Below are 16,798 nucleotides of genomic sequence, written 5' to 3'. Positions count from 1 at the left end.
GTCTACAAGAATACAGCTCCAAATCCTGAAGTTCTTACTCAGGTGAATCACTCACTGGAATCCACATAAGGCAATGAGTTGTGGTAGCTGCAAGATGTCTGTGGATTGAGACTATGGCAAGGTCTATATCTGCAATAAAGAGCAAGTTGGTGAACCACATGGATGAAAAGATTTGGGGACCACAGAGCCTAGCAGCTACTGAGCACCTTGCAAAAAGTGGGAGGATCTAAAACATGAAATTTTTAAGGTATACTAGCTGTGGAGTCAAGGATACAGAAAGATAATGAACAGTTTAAAACGAAATACTTTTATTCAGCTTTTATCTGAAGAAGGAAAAAAGAGAGCGAGAGAGATGACCAATTGTCACATGTGAAGGAGGCAAAAATTCTATTCTCACTTTGGCTGACTGACCTTAATTCTCTGCACTTCTCAAACCTTATATGACAACTCCAAGCATCAAATATCCCTACCCCCATTTCATAGATGACAAAACGGAGGAATAGAGTTAAGTGATTTCCAAGATTATATAGGAGTTCTGTGGCAGAGCTAAAAACAGAACCTAGGTTTTTGTCATCTATTGGAACAGAGTCCTCAGATGTATCAAAGATGTGCCACATTTCTGGAGCTGTGTGAAGCTGAGTGCCAGTTTGGCCCCAAGGCCACCTATACTAGCTTATGGCTACTAAGTGTCGTTGGCTTGTAACAGTCCCTGAGGGGCTCTTACATTGGCCAGGGATCATTGGAACAGGGTGCTGCAGTCACTAATTCTGCACACCAGTGGGCAGGGCAGGAGTTAATGCTGTTTGTTTGATGTAGAACTCCGTATCTTTGACATACTTTTAGCACATCATCCGTGTTGTCTGAGACGATGTTGGACACAGATTTTTTGCTAGCTTGATTAAGTTGCATGAAATAATGAGATTAGGCACTGGGCAATAGTTTGTGACCTGTATAACATCTAGTGATGGGGTTTTTTTAGCACTGGTTGGATTGCTGCATGTTTTAGGAGAGGGTGGGGGAGATTGCCCTTTGCTAAGGAAGTGTTGACAACTTCTGTCATTAGGAGTGCTAGGTGTTATCTACTCTACCATCTGGGAAGGGCTGATGGCCCTGATTATTGCTGCTGCTTCCATGACTACTGCTTATGTCAATGAACTCAATTCTTGGAAGGGGAAGGCATTGTTTCTCCAGTCCTACTCTCAGCTTGTTGTTGGTAGTGGCCTGTGAGTCCTTCTTGCATGCAGGTGACCTTTTCTGTGAAATAAGATTCCTGACAGTGGGAGGAGCTTTATTCTGCTGATTCAAGACAGTTTTGCAGAGTTCCAGCAGCTTACTGTGTATGATTTTTCAGACCAGCCCATCATCTTGAACCTCTGTTGACTGTATGTGTTAAAGAGTCCATGATATATTTCATAAGACTAAGGGGTTTCCCCCTGTATCAGTGCATAAACTTTCACCTCCCTCATTCTTCTGCAGCATGCTGTACACAACTAACTGCTGCCCTGCTCCCTTAAAGGTTTCTTCAGTTCCGTGGTGCTCTGTATACAATGTGTCAAGTATTTGTGGATAAAAGGTGCTATATAATTGTAAATTATTTTTACCATGCATGCTGCTACTTTGAAGCATGCCTGTTTTATTGAGATGAACCTTAAGAGAGTGATTTAGACATGTTTATGATTGGTAATGACTGCTTGATTGGGACAATAATATTAAAAATGCAACTAGTTCTAAGTAGATTAGTAGTGATTAACCAGGTGTTATGTGAGTGTGAAATTAAAATATCTGATCTTTAAACACAAGTTGCCAAATAAAGATTAAAAGGATGTATTTTCTCATAGCCCTGTGGAGGTCACTGTAAATTCTAGTGACCTCAGTCAAGTGTAGCTACATTCTGCTAGTATTTTCCCCAAAACGCCAATAAAATTTACTGGATGATTTGAAATTGATTTAATATACAAGTTTTTACATTACAAATGCTATATATGTGTATCTACAGCTGATGGTAAAATATATTTATTAAAATAGCACATATTATAGTAAAGAGAATATAATATATGTCTGTTTTATATTATCTAAGAAATGTAGTTGAAAACTGCACCATAATGCACAAGAGGTCATAGTTAAGTTTATGTGAGCAATCTTATTTTAGTATTTTCTGACTTTTGAGTGTCTTACTATGGAACCATAGAAGTCTTCTAATGTAGATTTTTGCATTTGGGAGCACAGTTGTACTTCATTTATTTTCAAAATATAGTCCAGGCAGTTTTGGAAGGTTATCTTTGAGAGTCCCCATTTCCTTAACTATTGGACAATCCTTCAGCTTATATCTCCTGTTTGGCCTTCAGTTCTGCTTGTCACTCCTCAATCTGCAAACTACATCTTCTTCAGAGGGAGTGAATTGCTCTCTGCCGACCTGCCCAAATAGAGAATGGTGGGGAGGGGACAATTTGGAACTCTTTTGGGTATGTGAAGTGGTGCTGGCTTCAGATGGAGGAGACTTAAAATTCCAAACAGATCTGACTCTGAAGTTAGTTTGGGTTTTCCTTTGAGTGTGTTCTCATTTTACTGAATCGAGTTTGCAGTCCTTAATGTAGACACCGGAACAATAATGCCAACAGTTATAACCCATGGCACAGAGAGCAAAAAAAAAAAAAAAAGAATTACAAGATCCTGACAAGTTGCAACTGTGTCAAGATCAAAATCCGAACAGAGGATTTACAGTGGAAGGCCAACAAAAGAACAAAAATGCCTTTAATAAGAACCTAAGACTTGGTGACTAATGATGCTAGGGAGCAGTGCTGTTTGAGAACAATCCTAACAGTCAGCAAGTTCCACTCTGATAAAGGTGCCATCTGCTATAGGTGGAATCCCAGGTAACCAGCCAAATGACGGTTGTTGTTAATGAATGCATGCAGTGTTGTTGTAGCCAGGTGGTAGGACATTAGAGAGACAAGGTGAGTGAAGTAATATCATCTTATTGGAGCAACTTCTGTTGGTGGGAGAGACAAGCCAGACCTGAAGAGCTCTGTGTCGGTTCAAAAGCTTGTCTCTCTCACCAGTAAAAGTTGGTCCAATAAAAGATATTTATTACCTCACCCACCTTGTCTCTCTCATCAATGTATGGCAGCCATCAGAAAGCCGCTTTCTTTGCACAACCTGAAGATAAATCGCTGTTTTGGCAGAACTTCAGTTTCTCTTTCCCGCCGTAACTATGCATGGGACACTGTGCATAAATTGATTTAAGGGACTGAAACTTTCCAAATGGACTGATATCTCTGTGAGAATGACATGTGGGTGTTCAGGCAGTTGCGCATCCTGAGCTAATCCCCTTCAGTAGGCAAAGCTAGACATAACCCTGCATCACTCATTTTCATTCAGGCAGACTGGTGTAATGATCTCCTCCCAAGGTTGTTACTCTCTGTTTTAGAAATAGTGTTGCATAACCAATTTCTGCCAGAGATCAGGTTGTGTTTTTGTGGGTAATGCTCTCTTACAAGAAAGGATAGGTGGACAAATTGGTAGTGAATGCCAGTCTCTTCCAGCTAGAAGGTTTTGAGGTGAAGTAGTTTTATAAAGTTGACTGTTTCCATTGTAATATGGTACTATATTGTGTTAAACAAAGCCATATATTAAGGCAAGGAAACCTCAGAAAGCTTTCTCCTTGTAATGGCCGCCCACTTTTTTTTCCTCGGTCTGAATCATATCCATTGAAAGGATCACATTTAATGAGAGAATTTTCTAAACATCATGGTTCAGTATACTTAACCTTCCTCATTATTTCGTGACATTAAAAATTACTGCATGCTGTCTGTGAAATGTTGCAATTGTGTTGGTATTTAAGCTGCTTGTAAATACTCGTGCAAATCAGTTTTTCTGATGTTTGACTGCAGGGTGAGGTGTGTGTTTATATGCCCAGGGGAAATGAGATATATTTGCATCAAAGAGGGTGCAACAAGCAAGCGCGTGCCAGAACCAAGTAGTTAGGAGCAGTTGCACTGAACTAGTATAAGCCAAAAATGTTTGCAAATGAAAATCACTGGCTTCCTAAAGAAATAATGAACTTTAATCCATTTTATAAATGCTGTTGATTTGAAAGGCTAACTGGTGACTTTTGGGGAGGAATCGTATTAGAAAACAAATCTTTTGTAAGGACTCTACATCATGCGTATTAAGACTTTTTGTAGGATTGAGTTTGGCCACAATTTTATTGTTTCCTGTAGTACTGCTAATCTATGAGGTGCTGTTAAAAGGTCATTTTTTTACATATCACATTTTGGTTATGCTGATTAAGAGCTTGAGTCATCTCCCATTGAAATCAATGAAACCACCCCTATTAACTTCATTGGGAGCTGATTTGAGCCCTAAATTATGTGGGACAGCTAATTATAAATAATAATTACTTTGCATTTATAAAGCCTCTTTTAGTCACAGATCTAAAATCACAAAGGTGGTATTCTAGTTTTACAGATGGGGAAACCGAGGCAAAAAGGAGGGGGGTTTGTTTTTTACTTTCCCAAGGACCCCAGTAACCCAGTGGCAGATTGAGCACTTGAGCCTAGGTCTCCTGACTCCCAATTCCCTGCGATAGCCTCTAAGCCACAACAGTTCTGTTCTTCTTTATTCTTCCCTGCGTTCTGTAGCTCGGGGTATTTATAGGTTCACTTTACCTTGCTACATCTTTATTTACTTATATTTTTTTCAAGCATACAACTACCATCTCCTTCTCCAGGCTTTGGGATGCCTAATATTGAAACAAAACAATAATCAATAAATGCATTGAACTGCTAAAATCCATGGAGAACCACATAATCCTAGTTCATTCCCACTCTGCTACACTACAGTTGGCAAGCCCCTCCATTCTACCCTGATCCCATCCCCTTCTCAAATGCCCTAAAGAAAGGAGAGTCTAACACACCCGGGCTCTGGCAGAGCAAGGTGTTGGGACTATGTTCCAGAGTCAAGGGGCCCTCAGGGAAAAGCTTTTTATCAGCAGCTCCCTCTTTTATGTTGAGACTGCTTGTCATAAGATGACACTGTCCCTTTAAGAGGACCAGTGCACCTGTGACTGGTCAGCTGACCCCAGTTGAGCTTTAAAAGAGGGTACCTGGGTTTACATAGAGACCCAGATGGGGGGGCGGGGGCGTCTCAGTGATTCAGATTGAGGGCAAGTTAGGAAAGGGGTGGACATGAGGCTTTCAATGCCTGCTCCCTGGGAGTAGTGATTCCTGGAGAACTAGGACTGCCACAGTCACCTGTGGGGGAGGCAGGGAAACAGGAGCAGCAGGACAGCGAGAGTCCCTGGGAGGAGCTGCAGAATGAACTTAAGAACTAAAGGGGGAAAAACCCCTGGGGGCTGTAACCGAGGGTGAATTGAGCAATTTGTTTATGTTGATTTGACCTGAATTGGACAATAAAAGTACATAGAGATAGTGCGCATCGCAGCGAGTCCTTAGTAAGCTGGGGAGAAGTCCTGCCTTGTGACAGTGCTTCTGCAGCAACATTTGTTCTACATAAAGACGTACCTGTCTCTTTTTGACCTCCAAATTCAGACCTTGGTTACTATGCTACGCTCTGGGCAAAGATCACCATCCCAAATGTCCCAAGTGGAATCATCAAATCTTGGGTTGACAAAAGTATGAGGAAGTGTAGCGAGGTCTACATCCAAAGCAAATGGCTGCATTCATCTTACATGGGAGAGACGGAGAAGTACCCTCTTTGCCATAACTGTATCTGTTTGCAGGGTTTATTTACAAATGGTTGCCATCCGCCATCAGTTACGGGGCTGATATAACTCTAGCCAATTTCTCCAGTGACTTCCACCAACACTCTAACATGCTCATTCATTTGCATTGTGCCTCTGCCGCGTAGCTCTAATCTGTTCCAGTGCACTCTTTCACCTATCTAATTTTTATCCCAAAGATTACCCTCTGATCACAAAGGCCTCTCACTTTCAGAGCCAGATAAGAGAGATGCCCCGTCTCTCAGTTGAGTTAATTGAAATTGGAGAGACAAGACTCCCGGTATCTTCACCCAATTCACTTCCCCCTGTATCAAACATCTCCCCTCCAATATACTCCACCCAGGCCCTGTTGTTTTTGAAGCTACATTCCTGTGTCAAAACACAGAAGTCTGAACCTCAACCATCCTTGTCCCTCTCCTACCCAGACATGACAACTAGGAACCCCAGGAGCCACAGGCATCTGTGTCTTGGCTTTACTTTGAAGCGTTACTTCATGATTCCCACTTCTGGACTTTGGCTTGAAGTGTTAGTCTGCCACAAGGACAGGCCATGTAGCCTGGGAAGAAAACTAGTAGATCTTTTTTATCGTTATTGCCTTGTTTCTCTGGGTCACAGAGATGCAATAGCCTCAGTTCAAGATTGTGTTCAAAGGAGAGATGTCAAGACTCAGTTGTTTTCTGGTAAAGGAGGGATTGATAAAATATTAAATGCAGTCTTCTGCACTTGCCCTTGTCTTTGTATTTCCCAGCTAGAATCTCACAGCATATCTCCACAGTTCAACGTTTTTAAAACTTGATTTTTTTTTTTTTCATATTTGAGGAAAAGTGTAACTTTTTAATTGGTTCACTATTGTAACCCCTATTATATAACTTAAAATACATCCTTTCTTACATGTGTAAATTAGGCAGTTCTGCTTGCTAAAGGTAGTAGCATACTTTTTGTGAGCGGTTAAGCCTATTTTTAATGTCCATCTGGTGATGTTACTGTAATTTAATGCGTAGGGGCATTTTGACTCTCTGTCTCCGTGGTGGTGGATGTCGTTTTGAGTTAATGTCAATGAAAAATTGTATGTTTTTGTACATTCTGTGACATCCACATTGAGTGTGTGTTTCTTTGGAACATGTCTGGTGCTTATTTGGTGGTCTAGTGTAGCTTTGAACAGTATTTGATTTCCATCATTTTTGTTCTACTTTTCCTGAAATGTGTTTTGTATAGGATACAATCATAAATGCAGCAGACAAACTGAGAAATATGTCCAAAATGCTGCATTACATGGGAAATGAATTTAAAATGCCTCAGATGTGCCCTTAAACAGGCCAAAGTACCAGAGTTACCCTTTTCTGCCATTTCTCGCTTTTAGCTCATAGGTTCAAATCTCACTGTCTCAGACAGTTCGTCAATCCAACAGTATCATTAAAAAAAAACAAAACAGCCATCTACCCTACTGTACTGCTGGGGTCTGAGCAAAAAGCTATGGAAGTCTAGAGAGAGATTCCTATTGACGTCAGTGAGCTAATCTCTGCAGAGAACATGGTGGTATCATGTGTTGAATGCTTGTTTCTGTATTTGATTTCCTGAGCCTCTCTTTCCCATTCTGCTCTGTGCACCAGTGCAAAATGAAGATACTCAGTTCACTTTTGAGTGTCACGTTGCAGCCTGTGCATGGGCAAAGCACAAAGAACATGAGTGGAGCCTAGCGCAGGAGAAGCCAACTGCTCTGTACTGTCTTCTTATTCCCTGAGATTTGCAACCTGAAAAGTGAATAGAAACACACCCACCCCCCAGCGTGGGATGGAGCAGCAAGGCTGGACAACAGAAAATGGAATAGGGGATAGAGAAATGAAGTTGCCCATAGCCAATTTCTGTATGTCCTTTCTAAATGAAGGGGCAGAACAAACTGAAATGTAAATATTTTCCTGGTCTAAATCCTGCCTTCTAAAGGTCCTTCTTGCATTAAAAACAGTAGTTCATTGCTTCACAAAAAATAGTTATGATATATACATTGAAGTGGGCATGATTCTCTGATAGCTTGAACATGGTGGGCTATGAATTAAAATTTGTAAACAATTTCTAGCCATTTATGTTTTTATTAGAGCTTTTATCTTTGTGACTCCTTTATTAGTTGCTATGGATACAGGCAACACAGAGCTTATTAATGAAAAATCTATCACACTGATAAAAATGTGTTTTTTGTCAGATATGCATTACTTCAACCTTACTATGCTCGACAATTAGTTTTAACTGTGTTTGCATTCTTGTAAATAATTTAAAAAATCTGTGACAATTAATAGTATATGTTTTTGCCATATGGAGCATTGCAGAATAATTTTAAGTACAGTGCGATACCAAACAGAAGTTGGTGTCATTCTAAAGTAGAGATTGCATTGACAGGTTTAAATTAGTGTTGTCAGTTTAAATGCACTCTTTGTTCTAAAATTGTTCATAAAAATCCGCATTGTAAAACTAAATCACAAAATGGTATTGGATAGCTGAGTGTCTTATAATACTGGGGCTGTTATGAAAACACAAACCTGGCTTTCAGGTTACAAATGTCACTTTTACTCTACCCGCTATAAAAAAAAATATGATCTTTCCAACAAAAAATTAAGTATTTCAGAAAACAAATGTAATGAGTGTGATTTATTTCATCTTCATTCCAGCCACTTTGGCCAATGAACACATAGTAACTTATTTGCTACAGTGGCTTTCAGACTATTAAAAAAAATAGCATTTGCCAGTTTTTTTTTTGGAAGCAAGCTTTGTATGAAGAAAATGTTTGAGAAAATTAGATTGTTTCATTCTAGTAATACTTTACAGTTGCAGTATGTGTCTAAACTGACATGCTATGGTAGTATAAAAGTATTATCAGCATGAGTTTGGAATAGTTTCATTTCCTCACAAATAAGTCTGTCATGGGTCCAGCATTAACTGTGCTGGACTTCAGGCCAGTGTAATTTGTAGGAGGGGGAAAGGAGGTTCAACATTTGGAGTGAAAGGAGGAAAACATGTCTGAGTCAGGTTACTTAGAAAAAAAGTTGGCTTTTTGGAGTTTTGGAATAATGACAATGGCCCTGGCAGAAACAGATGAGTGATCAGAGTGCAGGTGAGAGGCCGTTAGAAGGTGCATGATACATGCACTTCTTCATATGGTTCTGCAATTTATCATGTGGATATGGCTGTCAAAATACAACTCCACACAGGGAGCTCCCAAGATGTAATGCTCTATAATTGACTGTGGTTGTGGGCATCTCCACTGCCCATCCCGTCCTGTACAGCATGTCCACATTTGTTCCACTACATTCAGAGCCTTTTGTTTTCATGGTGCTGGGGAACAGGATTTGCTCTATTCACATTAGTTTAATAACTGGACAGAGGAGAAATAACTCATGAGCAGTATAGTCATGAAAGTGTGAGTCTCTCTCTCAAGGTGAGTGAACAGAAAGGCAATGAAGAAATCAGCCACTCTATGCCCTATTCAGAATGTATTGTATTTTTCCTCTTCAGGATTAGAGTTGCATATAAGTAAATGTTTTTTAATGTGCTGCAGTAAAGATCCTTGAATATTAAACTTTTTATCTTAAGGAAAAAAAAAAAACCTTGGGAGCATTTTGAAGAATGGATGAATCCAAGTAAGTTTTGGGTTTCGAAACCGACTAGAACTCTTCAAAAACATTCTAGAAGTTTTTCAAAATAATTTAGACATTTCAAATCCTTATTTTCTAAGTTATTTACTGTTTTTCTTTATTAAAAATCACCTGGAAGCAATGAAAAGTTGTACAAACCAACAGTGGTCTCCTAAATGGAAAAATCCTCGATGTTCCAGTGTAGCAGGCTTTCCATTCTAGAACCAACAACATTCTAAAGGGGCTATAAATTGTGGACTGAGTTCTTAGATCTTGAGAATTTAGTGTTCTGGTTTTAAGATCAGTAATTGAGGCTGGTATAGTGAATGAAACTCATCTCTGCACAGAGGGCCAGCTAGCCCTGGACTAGTTAGGTGCAGAAACTATTTAACTTGGCTTCAAAAATGTTTTTACTAGCGCTTGTCTGCACTACCTCATACTGCCTGAGGCTTCATCTCATGCCAGGTTTTTCGCCTGTTTAATTTTGTCCGTCTACCAGCTGAGGATTGATTGTGCCTACTAGCAAAATTGCATCAGTCTCTCATCACCTTGGGCCTGTGTCGGTGCAGCCCAGAGGAGAGTATCAGAGTCTAGTCCAGACTCAACTGCCCACCCAGTCAGCTACTAGAGTAATCACACTAGCCACATGTTGATATACATCCAGCACATTCTTCCAGTCCTGGGTACAAAGAACCAAGAACATGGTTCAGACTTACGTACCAGCCCTCTATGATTACCTGAAGTACTGCTACTAAGCTAGCTTCGAAAAAGACTTTTGACGTTTAATGAGCTAAATATTTCTCTTGTATAACTTGACAGACTTAAATGGAATTAACTAGAGATGAATTTGTGTTTTGCATAAACACGGAGGGCCCAATCTCATAAACATGAATGCATGTGGATAGCTTTACTCACGTTAACTCAGTGGGACTACTCACAGTTGTAAAGTTTCTGACGTGTAAGGGTTAGGCTCATAGTTATCAATTTAAGATACTAAAAAAAAAATCCAACGTGAAAAGAATCTTTGTTTTGCTGTAGAACATCAATGGTCTTTATTTCTCTTACAGGCTTTGGGCATGACCAGTGGAGGTCAGGCTGGTTATGGGGCCCCTTCATCCAGACAGTATACGCGACAGAAAATAACTCGAGTGAACCTCAGGGACTTCATCTTTTACATGGAACAGGAAAGAGAAACTAGCCATTCTCTCCTGCTCTACAGAGCTTTGCTTAAATAAAGCCAAGAATTGTACTGGTTTTCTCATAGAGCAGCTCAACCTGCATTGAAAATCTGTAATTTGAATGTGCCTTCTATTTTTTTCAGATGTCAGTGTTCCAGTAGTTTGGTTTTGCAAAGTTGTCAGACACATGCAATAAATCCCCTTTGCATAAAATGAAAAAAGAAATGAAAATGTGCAAAAGGTTTTTAAAGAGGTTAAATCCATGGATACGATCTGAGCTTGAAGTTTTACGGCGTTTGGCCATTTTTAGATGAGGCTAACCTGAGTAGATGAGAGGGAGTTTATACAAATTCAGAGCTGGATTGCAAATGCTTACACAAGTCATCCCACTGATGACACTGGGCAACTTGCAAGAAGAGTTTGTAGGATTGGGCCCGAAGAATGGTATTTGTTTTATTAGCAGTATGTTCAATAACAGTGCTAGCTTTTCTCTTTCCTTAACTTTTACTAGCACTGTTTTCAATGACTAACCACAGTGATGCCTATTATAATTTTAGATTAGTTACAATTACAATTTTTTGCACAGCTGAAAGAGTAGCCAGCCTGCACTCCCACAAATTCTATATATTTATGATTTTTGCTTTTACTACTCATTTGCTGAGCCAGTTCCTAAGTGTATGAAATCTGTGCATTTAGGTCCCAGCTGAGTGATCTTGAATAGCTTCCAGTTTTCTAAATCTGCTCAACCTTTTGTACATTTGTAGCAGCTGGTTAGTAACATGAATCTGAGTTGGTTTTTTATTTTAAAACAACTTTACTGTGAAGAGTGTGGTCTAATCGTGGTTTTAAAAATGAGAGAGTAAAGATTTGAGAGTATTCTACACCGATTTTTAAAGTCATAGTCAAAACCAGTTGTGTTATGGAGGGGCCAGTCCTGCTTTCACTGGAGTCAGTGGGAGCAGTATTAAGTCCTCAGGGTCTAATCCTGCAAGGTCATCAGTGTCATCACAGAGTCACTGGGAGTTGACCTTGCCTTGCATGATCAGACCCGATCCAGAAAATCACTTAAATGTGTGAAACTTTCAGCATGTGAATAGGTGTAAGTACACACACGTGCTTAACTGCTTTGCTGGATTGGAGCATAAGTTACCAAAGCCAATGGGGTCTTCTTAATAGGCTTTGGATATGGTATTCAGTAAGCAGGTGGACACCAGTTATAGTTCAGCCACAACAGTATTTTCAGTAACGATTGAAGGGAGGCATTTGCTTATTTATATTTTAAAAATTTACTACCTTTATGCTTGCCACTTTTTTGAGGCAGTATTTTTTTTTGGATGGGAAACAATACTGAAAGCACAAATAGAACTATCTGTCCAATAGTTTTAAAAACAATTTTAATTATATTTTAAGGTTTGTTAAAAGCAGAACAAAATTTATACTGCTGCTATTTAGCCAAAAGATTATTCATACCATATTTAAGGCCAAGGAGTGTAAAATTATGTTTTAAATGTACTGATGATGTGTACATATTGTTTATAAAGACCTTGTGTTTATTAGAATTGTTATTTTGATTATTTCTGTACATACTGGTAAATACCCCAATTTGTGTGAAAACATAATTCCTTATTTGTACTTATTTTGTAAAGAAATAAAACAATTTACTAAAGTAACACATTTGAGCAACATACAGTATTAATTTATCAAACATTAATTTCAGTTTCACATTGTCCTGTAGTTTTTAAGCACTGTTCAAAAACATTTTGCATTAAAATATTAACAATACCCACAAAGAAATACTAAAACGGAGTATTTAATGTTCTGTTGTGCTGATCCTTATTCTTTGTCAAACATCTAATAAAACTGTCAACAAACCCTGATGCTATTAAATACAGTCAGCGAATGCACACAACATTTGCTTTCTTAAAGACTTGTCCAATAAGCACAACATAACATTTTCCTTTCACTTTTCTCTCAGACTGGGGAGCACAGTGGCACAGAACAGTACATGTAAAAGTGCTAGAGAAGACTGAAGTTCTCAAAACCACAGTTTCAGTGCTCAGCAAAGAGATTCCAACCAATTTTGTTCAGTGAAATTAAGATTAAAAAACAAGGTAGGTTTACTTTTCGGCCTTCAAACTAAAAGCATTTGCTGTCTGCAAACCACAGTTTTACTAGAGATGTGATGATATTTTAAAAACTTTTACATGACACTGAGCAATGTTCTTAATCAAGCTGTATTACTATGGTTTAGGACAGAAATAAAAATTCACATCAGTTTTTGCTGATATTGCTACTTTAGAATATGGGGATATAAAAAAGTAAAAGAGATACAAATGAAACTGTAATAAACATTAAATCAGTGACCTGAAGTCGCTAACTAAAAGAACATGTCCTAGCTTAACTTTTCCTTTTTTTAAAAAAAAGGGCATATTTCTCCTAACGAAGTGATTGTTTCCATATGTCTTGCTTGCTGCAGTGCTGTTTTGCAGTTAATGTTGTGATGTCATGGCTCAAACTTTCCATCTCAAGTTCACATTTAACTCAGTTGGAGCAGCCTGGAATCTTTTATGATGCCACCTTACCAAACTGCTGTCGGTACTGTAGCTGCTTTATTGAGCTATAAAAATATGGTGAACACCAAACAGAAGAAAACAGACAAACAAAACCACAAATGGCTCTCTACATACATCTAAAGCATTCTGCCTATGGGCTTGATCTTGAGAGGAGCATAGGGCCTTTCAACTTCCATTTTACTTCAACTGGAGCTGACAGTCCTCACCCCTTTGTAAGAGGTGCTTAATATCAGTTCCTACTGATACAACCCGGGACACAGGCAAAAACTCCTGTTGATTTCAGCAGTTTTGCCTGAGTAAGGACTGCAGGATTGGCCCATACTCCTGAAGCCTGAATGTACCGTAACTACAGAAGAACTTTCCTCTCCTAGCTGAATGTTAATGAATGGAACAGTATGCACAGACACAAGGGTCCAGCCTCCATTTCTCTCTGCTCAGGAAATGAATACAAAACTGGAATATACATGGTAAAAGCTAGGAGCTAAACTGATGCTTTAAGAAGAATTTGAATTAAATCTATAGAATTAATAAACAAACACTGTTTTTGAAGAGATGGCTACAATAAGCTGAACTCAATCAAAGGCCAGTGGACATACAGCCCAAGTTTCTTACCTCTCGAAGAATGTGGGAGAGAAAGTGAGTGTTTATTCAACTTGCTGCAGTTTTGATCTTTTACTTTACAGAAATGTTTTATGGCATGAAGTTCTGTATAAGAAATGTGTATACACACAGACATGACAATTATACGTTAAATTTTTTTACAATATTAAATGTATAATATACAATTCTACAGATATCTTACATAGAAAGGTAACGTAGTGCCATCTTTTCCAATATGGCAGTACCTAGCAATTTTATTTAGTGTGTCAAACAAGCACAAAACCATGAAATAAAATAACTTTAAAAATCTTTAGACAGATTCGGTCAAATAACTGTCAACTGTTCTGCTAAGGCAGCAGGCCAGTGGGCTAAGATTTTCATGAGTGACTTGTGATTTTGGGTGCCCAATCGGGGGCAATTTGAAGAAGCCTGCTTTTTCAGAGGGCATTTTCTAAAAATCAGAGCCACATACAGTCTCCAGCATGGGCACCCAAAATCACTAGGCACTTTTGAAAAATGTTGTTTTAAACTCCAGGTCCTAATTTCTGCCCAAGTAATCAGATGGCATTAGAGAAACAGAATTATCAAATATTGCTGACTACTTAATACTCAGTACCTTGTTCTATATAGCTGTACTTACGCATCTAAAAACAGTTTAATTAAAATTCAGCATCTACAACAGTATTCTATAAATTACTGTGGGAGAAACTAAATTGTGATTAACACATGAATTAGTTATTGAGGACCCAATCATGCTAAACAGCAGTAAACAGGATTTAGCAGAATGCTATTTATATACTTGCACCTGCAAACAGTGCTGTCTCCTGAGTTAAGGAAGCTGCGTAAGTCAGAAGAGTTGATACTGTATTTGTTAAAGGAACAGTAACCTCCTACAGACAAATGGCTTCTTTAAAGCAAAAAATACAGATACAGGGCAGCTAGAAAATCAGTATTTTAATAGTAGTTCAAAATTAATAGAAGGAAAAAATAAACAAAACCTGGCCTGCTCCTGTCAGACAGAGAAATATGGGGCTTTATCATCCTTTGTAAAAATTCCCGGGCCATGGAGAGTAAGGGGTGTCCGAAATATTTAACACCTGCTCCTGCACATGGGTTTTAGGTATGTTTAGTAAAAGAATAACGAAGGGAAATGGCAGATGCTTTGGCAAATGCTTGGCAGAACCACCACTCCACTGATGATGTAAAACGTTGAAACTCAGAGAGAGAGAGAGAGAGAACAAAATTGGCATCTCAAAAGAACTATAACTCCACATTTGGGGCCTGTGCTGTGCTGTTTTAATGTCAGATGGCCTTATTAAAAAATCCCTACTTTTGCACATATTAGCCACAACTAGTCCTCAGTTGTGGTTAAAGTTTAAGCACCAGATGACTATGAATTGGTCCTTCTCTGATTTTGTATTCTGTATACAGAGTTATTTCAGTTGTAAATGTTTTATAAAAATAAGCCATTTGCTTGCACAAATGAGTTACAATCACAGAAACGTAACAATGTATGGGGGTGTAAAGGTATAAATCTGATATGAGAGAAGTGTGGCATTCAGACAGGGAAGATATTCAGTGCAGTTTTTAAGGTACCACCTTCCTTTTGGTGGACCCTGTTTCATTGCCTTAGAATATCACTGAGGAGGGAAGGGGTGCTGTCAAAAGAACTGTCGTTTCTCCAGCTGACATATTCAAATTGCTTTAATTGGTCTTTCTGCAGAAGCCCAGTCAAGGGTCAGTACTTTGTGAGGCTTTGCCTTTTTCAACATCACAGCTGTTCGGTTGAAAGTACATTCCCACAAAGCCTTGTACGCTGAGCATGCTCAGTTATTCATCATGAAAAACAAACAGGTTGTTTTTCAAACGTGTTTCATGGCTGGCTATGTGACAGGTAGTTTTCGAATATCACTAATTGGCAACATAAAGTCACAATTTGTTTGCTAATACTGTTTTGCAAATCCTTAGTGTTTCACATAAAGGACTATTAAACACTTCTATGGTTACAAAGGAGGACGGGTTGGTTCTAGTCCAGGGGTTCTTGCTTTATTCTGATTGTTGGGGTGGGTTGTGGTCTTCTGTCCTCACGGCACAGCACATATTCACTGAACTGGGAGGAATCTACCCCTCCACCACACGAAGCTGCCACGTTAAATCCCTTCTGAAACAATCTTTCTAGCACCTGCAATGTGAAAAAGAGTGCAGATTAATTTTAGCCAATTTTAGGCATTAGGGAATGTGATAAAAGCATGCTGGAGCAGTGGATCTGAATGATGCATTTGGTCATTCCAGATCTGATAGAATGAATATTATACAGCTATAATTTTATAACTTATTCTTAAATGACTACATTGTGATTAAAGTCTCGCTTACAGCAAACCTCGGTTGAAAACAAAAATTAATCAAACAAATAAGCACTCAGCAGAGCAGTTCAGTACATTATATAGTAAAATACTGGACTGCAGAGATATTGATGCTCTCTCTTACAGGAAAATAACACTAGGTTTAAGTCATAATAACAAGTGCCCATAATTCATTATTAATATGGAAAGTCTCAAGGAAAAAGGGCTGCAAAGATTTTGAGCCCTTCCCGAGCTCAAGTAAGTATCATGGGTATCTTTTGATTGCCACCTCCCAAGGCTCTCTAGCATCAATCGCACAGACTCCTTCTCCTCTTCCTAGAATTTAGTGCTGCTTTCAGAAACCATGAATGGGATGGGGAGGCCAGAGACAGGTGGATAAGAAAACAAATTGGCGCAAGCAGGTTAATCGTATTCTCCACGTATTTTTTTTCTTTTAAAGAAAACTTGGGGTAATTTGGATGCATGAGTTAAAGCAGCCCAGAGGCAGCTTTAATTTGCATGACTGGCACTTAATGCTGCAGATCACCGTTGACTGGATGACAGGGGTCATGTTTGCACATGGATGAACTGTTGATGAACCATTTCTCCAACAGATTAGGTGTGCACACAGGCTTTTCAGCAGCAGGTATGCCTGGACGCTAGTTCCATGGGTTTGAAACCAATCAAAGAGAACCTCACTCGCTCACTCTAGGTGGGGTCAAAACTGAGTCGGGGCAGTAAA

The 16,798-nt window shown here is 39.0% G+C and overlaps 2 protein-coding genes across 14 annotated transcripts in view; one reads left to right on the top strand and one right to left on the bottom strand.

The window, feature by feature from the left end:
- LOC115660293 (transcription initiation factor TFIID subunit 4-like) overlaps positions 1-10,613 on the top strand; it is a 197,726-nt gene extending 187,113 nt beyond the window's left edge. Inside the window, exon 15 of the mRNA XM_030581550.1 lies at positions 10,431-10,613. Coding sequence (XP_030437410.1) covers positions 10,431-10,598 — 168 coding nt within the window. The 3' untranslated portion in view covers positions 10,599-10,613. The remainder of the gene's footprint in view (positions 1-10,430) is intronic.
- Positions 10,614-10,629: 16 nt separating this feature from the next.
- Positions 10,630-16,798, bottom strand: part of KCTD15 (potassium channel tetramerization domain containing 15) — a 321,946-nt gene continuing 315,777 nt past the window's right edge. For 7 of the 13 annotated variants that reach the window (XM_030581567.1, XM_030581563.1, XM_030581561.1 and 4 more), the window contains one exon: positions 10,636-15,896. In XM_030581567.1, coding sequence (XP_030437427.1) covers positions 15,741-15,896 — 156 coding nt within the window. In that variant the 3' untranslated portion in view covers positions 10,636-15,740. Of the gene's footprint in view, positions 15,897-16,798 lie in introns of all 13 variants that reach the window. The other 6 variants (XM_030581557.1, XM_030581556.1, XM_030581558.1 and 3 more) reach the window with 3 other exon arrangements.

Source organism: Gopherus evgoodei, chromosome 12 (genome assembly GCF_007399415.2).
Source record: "Gopherus evgoodei ecotype Sinaloan lineage chromosome 12, rGopEvg1_v1.p, whole genome shotgun sequence".
Lineage (NCBI taxonomy): Eukaryota > Metazoa > Chordata > Testudines > Testudinidae > Gopherus > Gopherus evgoodei.
Note: the sequence above shows the minus strand (reverse complement) of the source record. Positions and strands in the feature narration are given on the sequence as shown.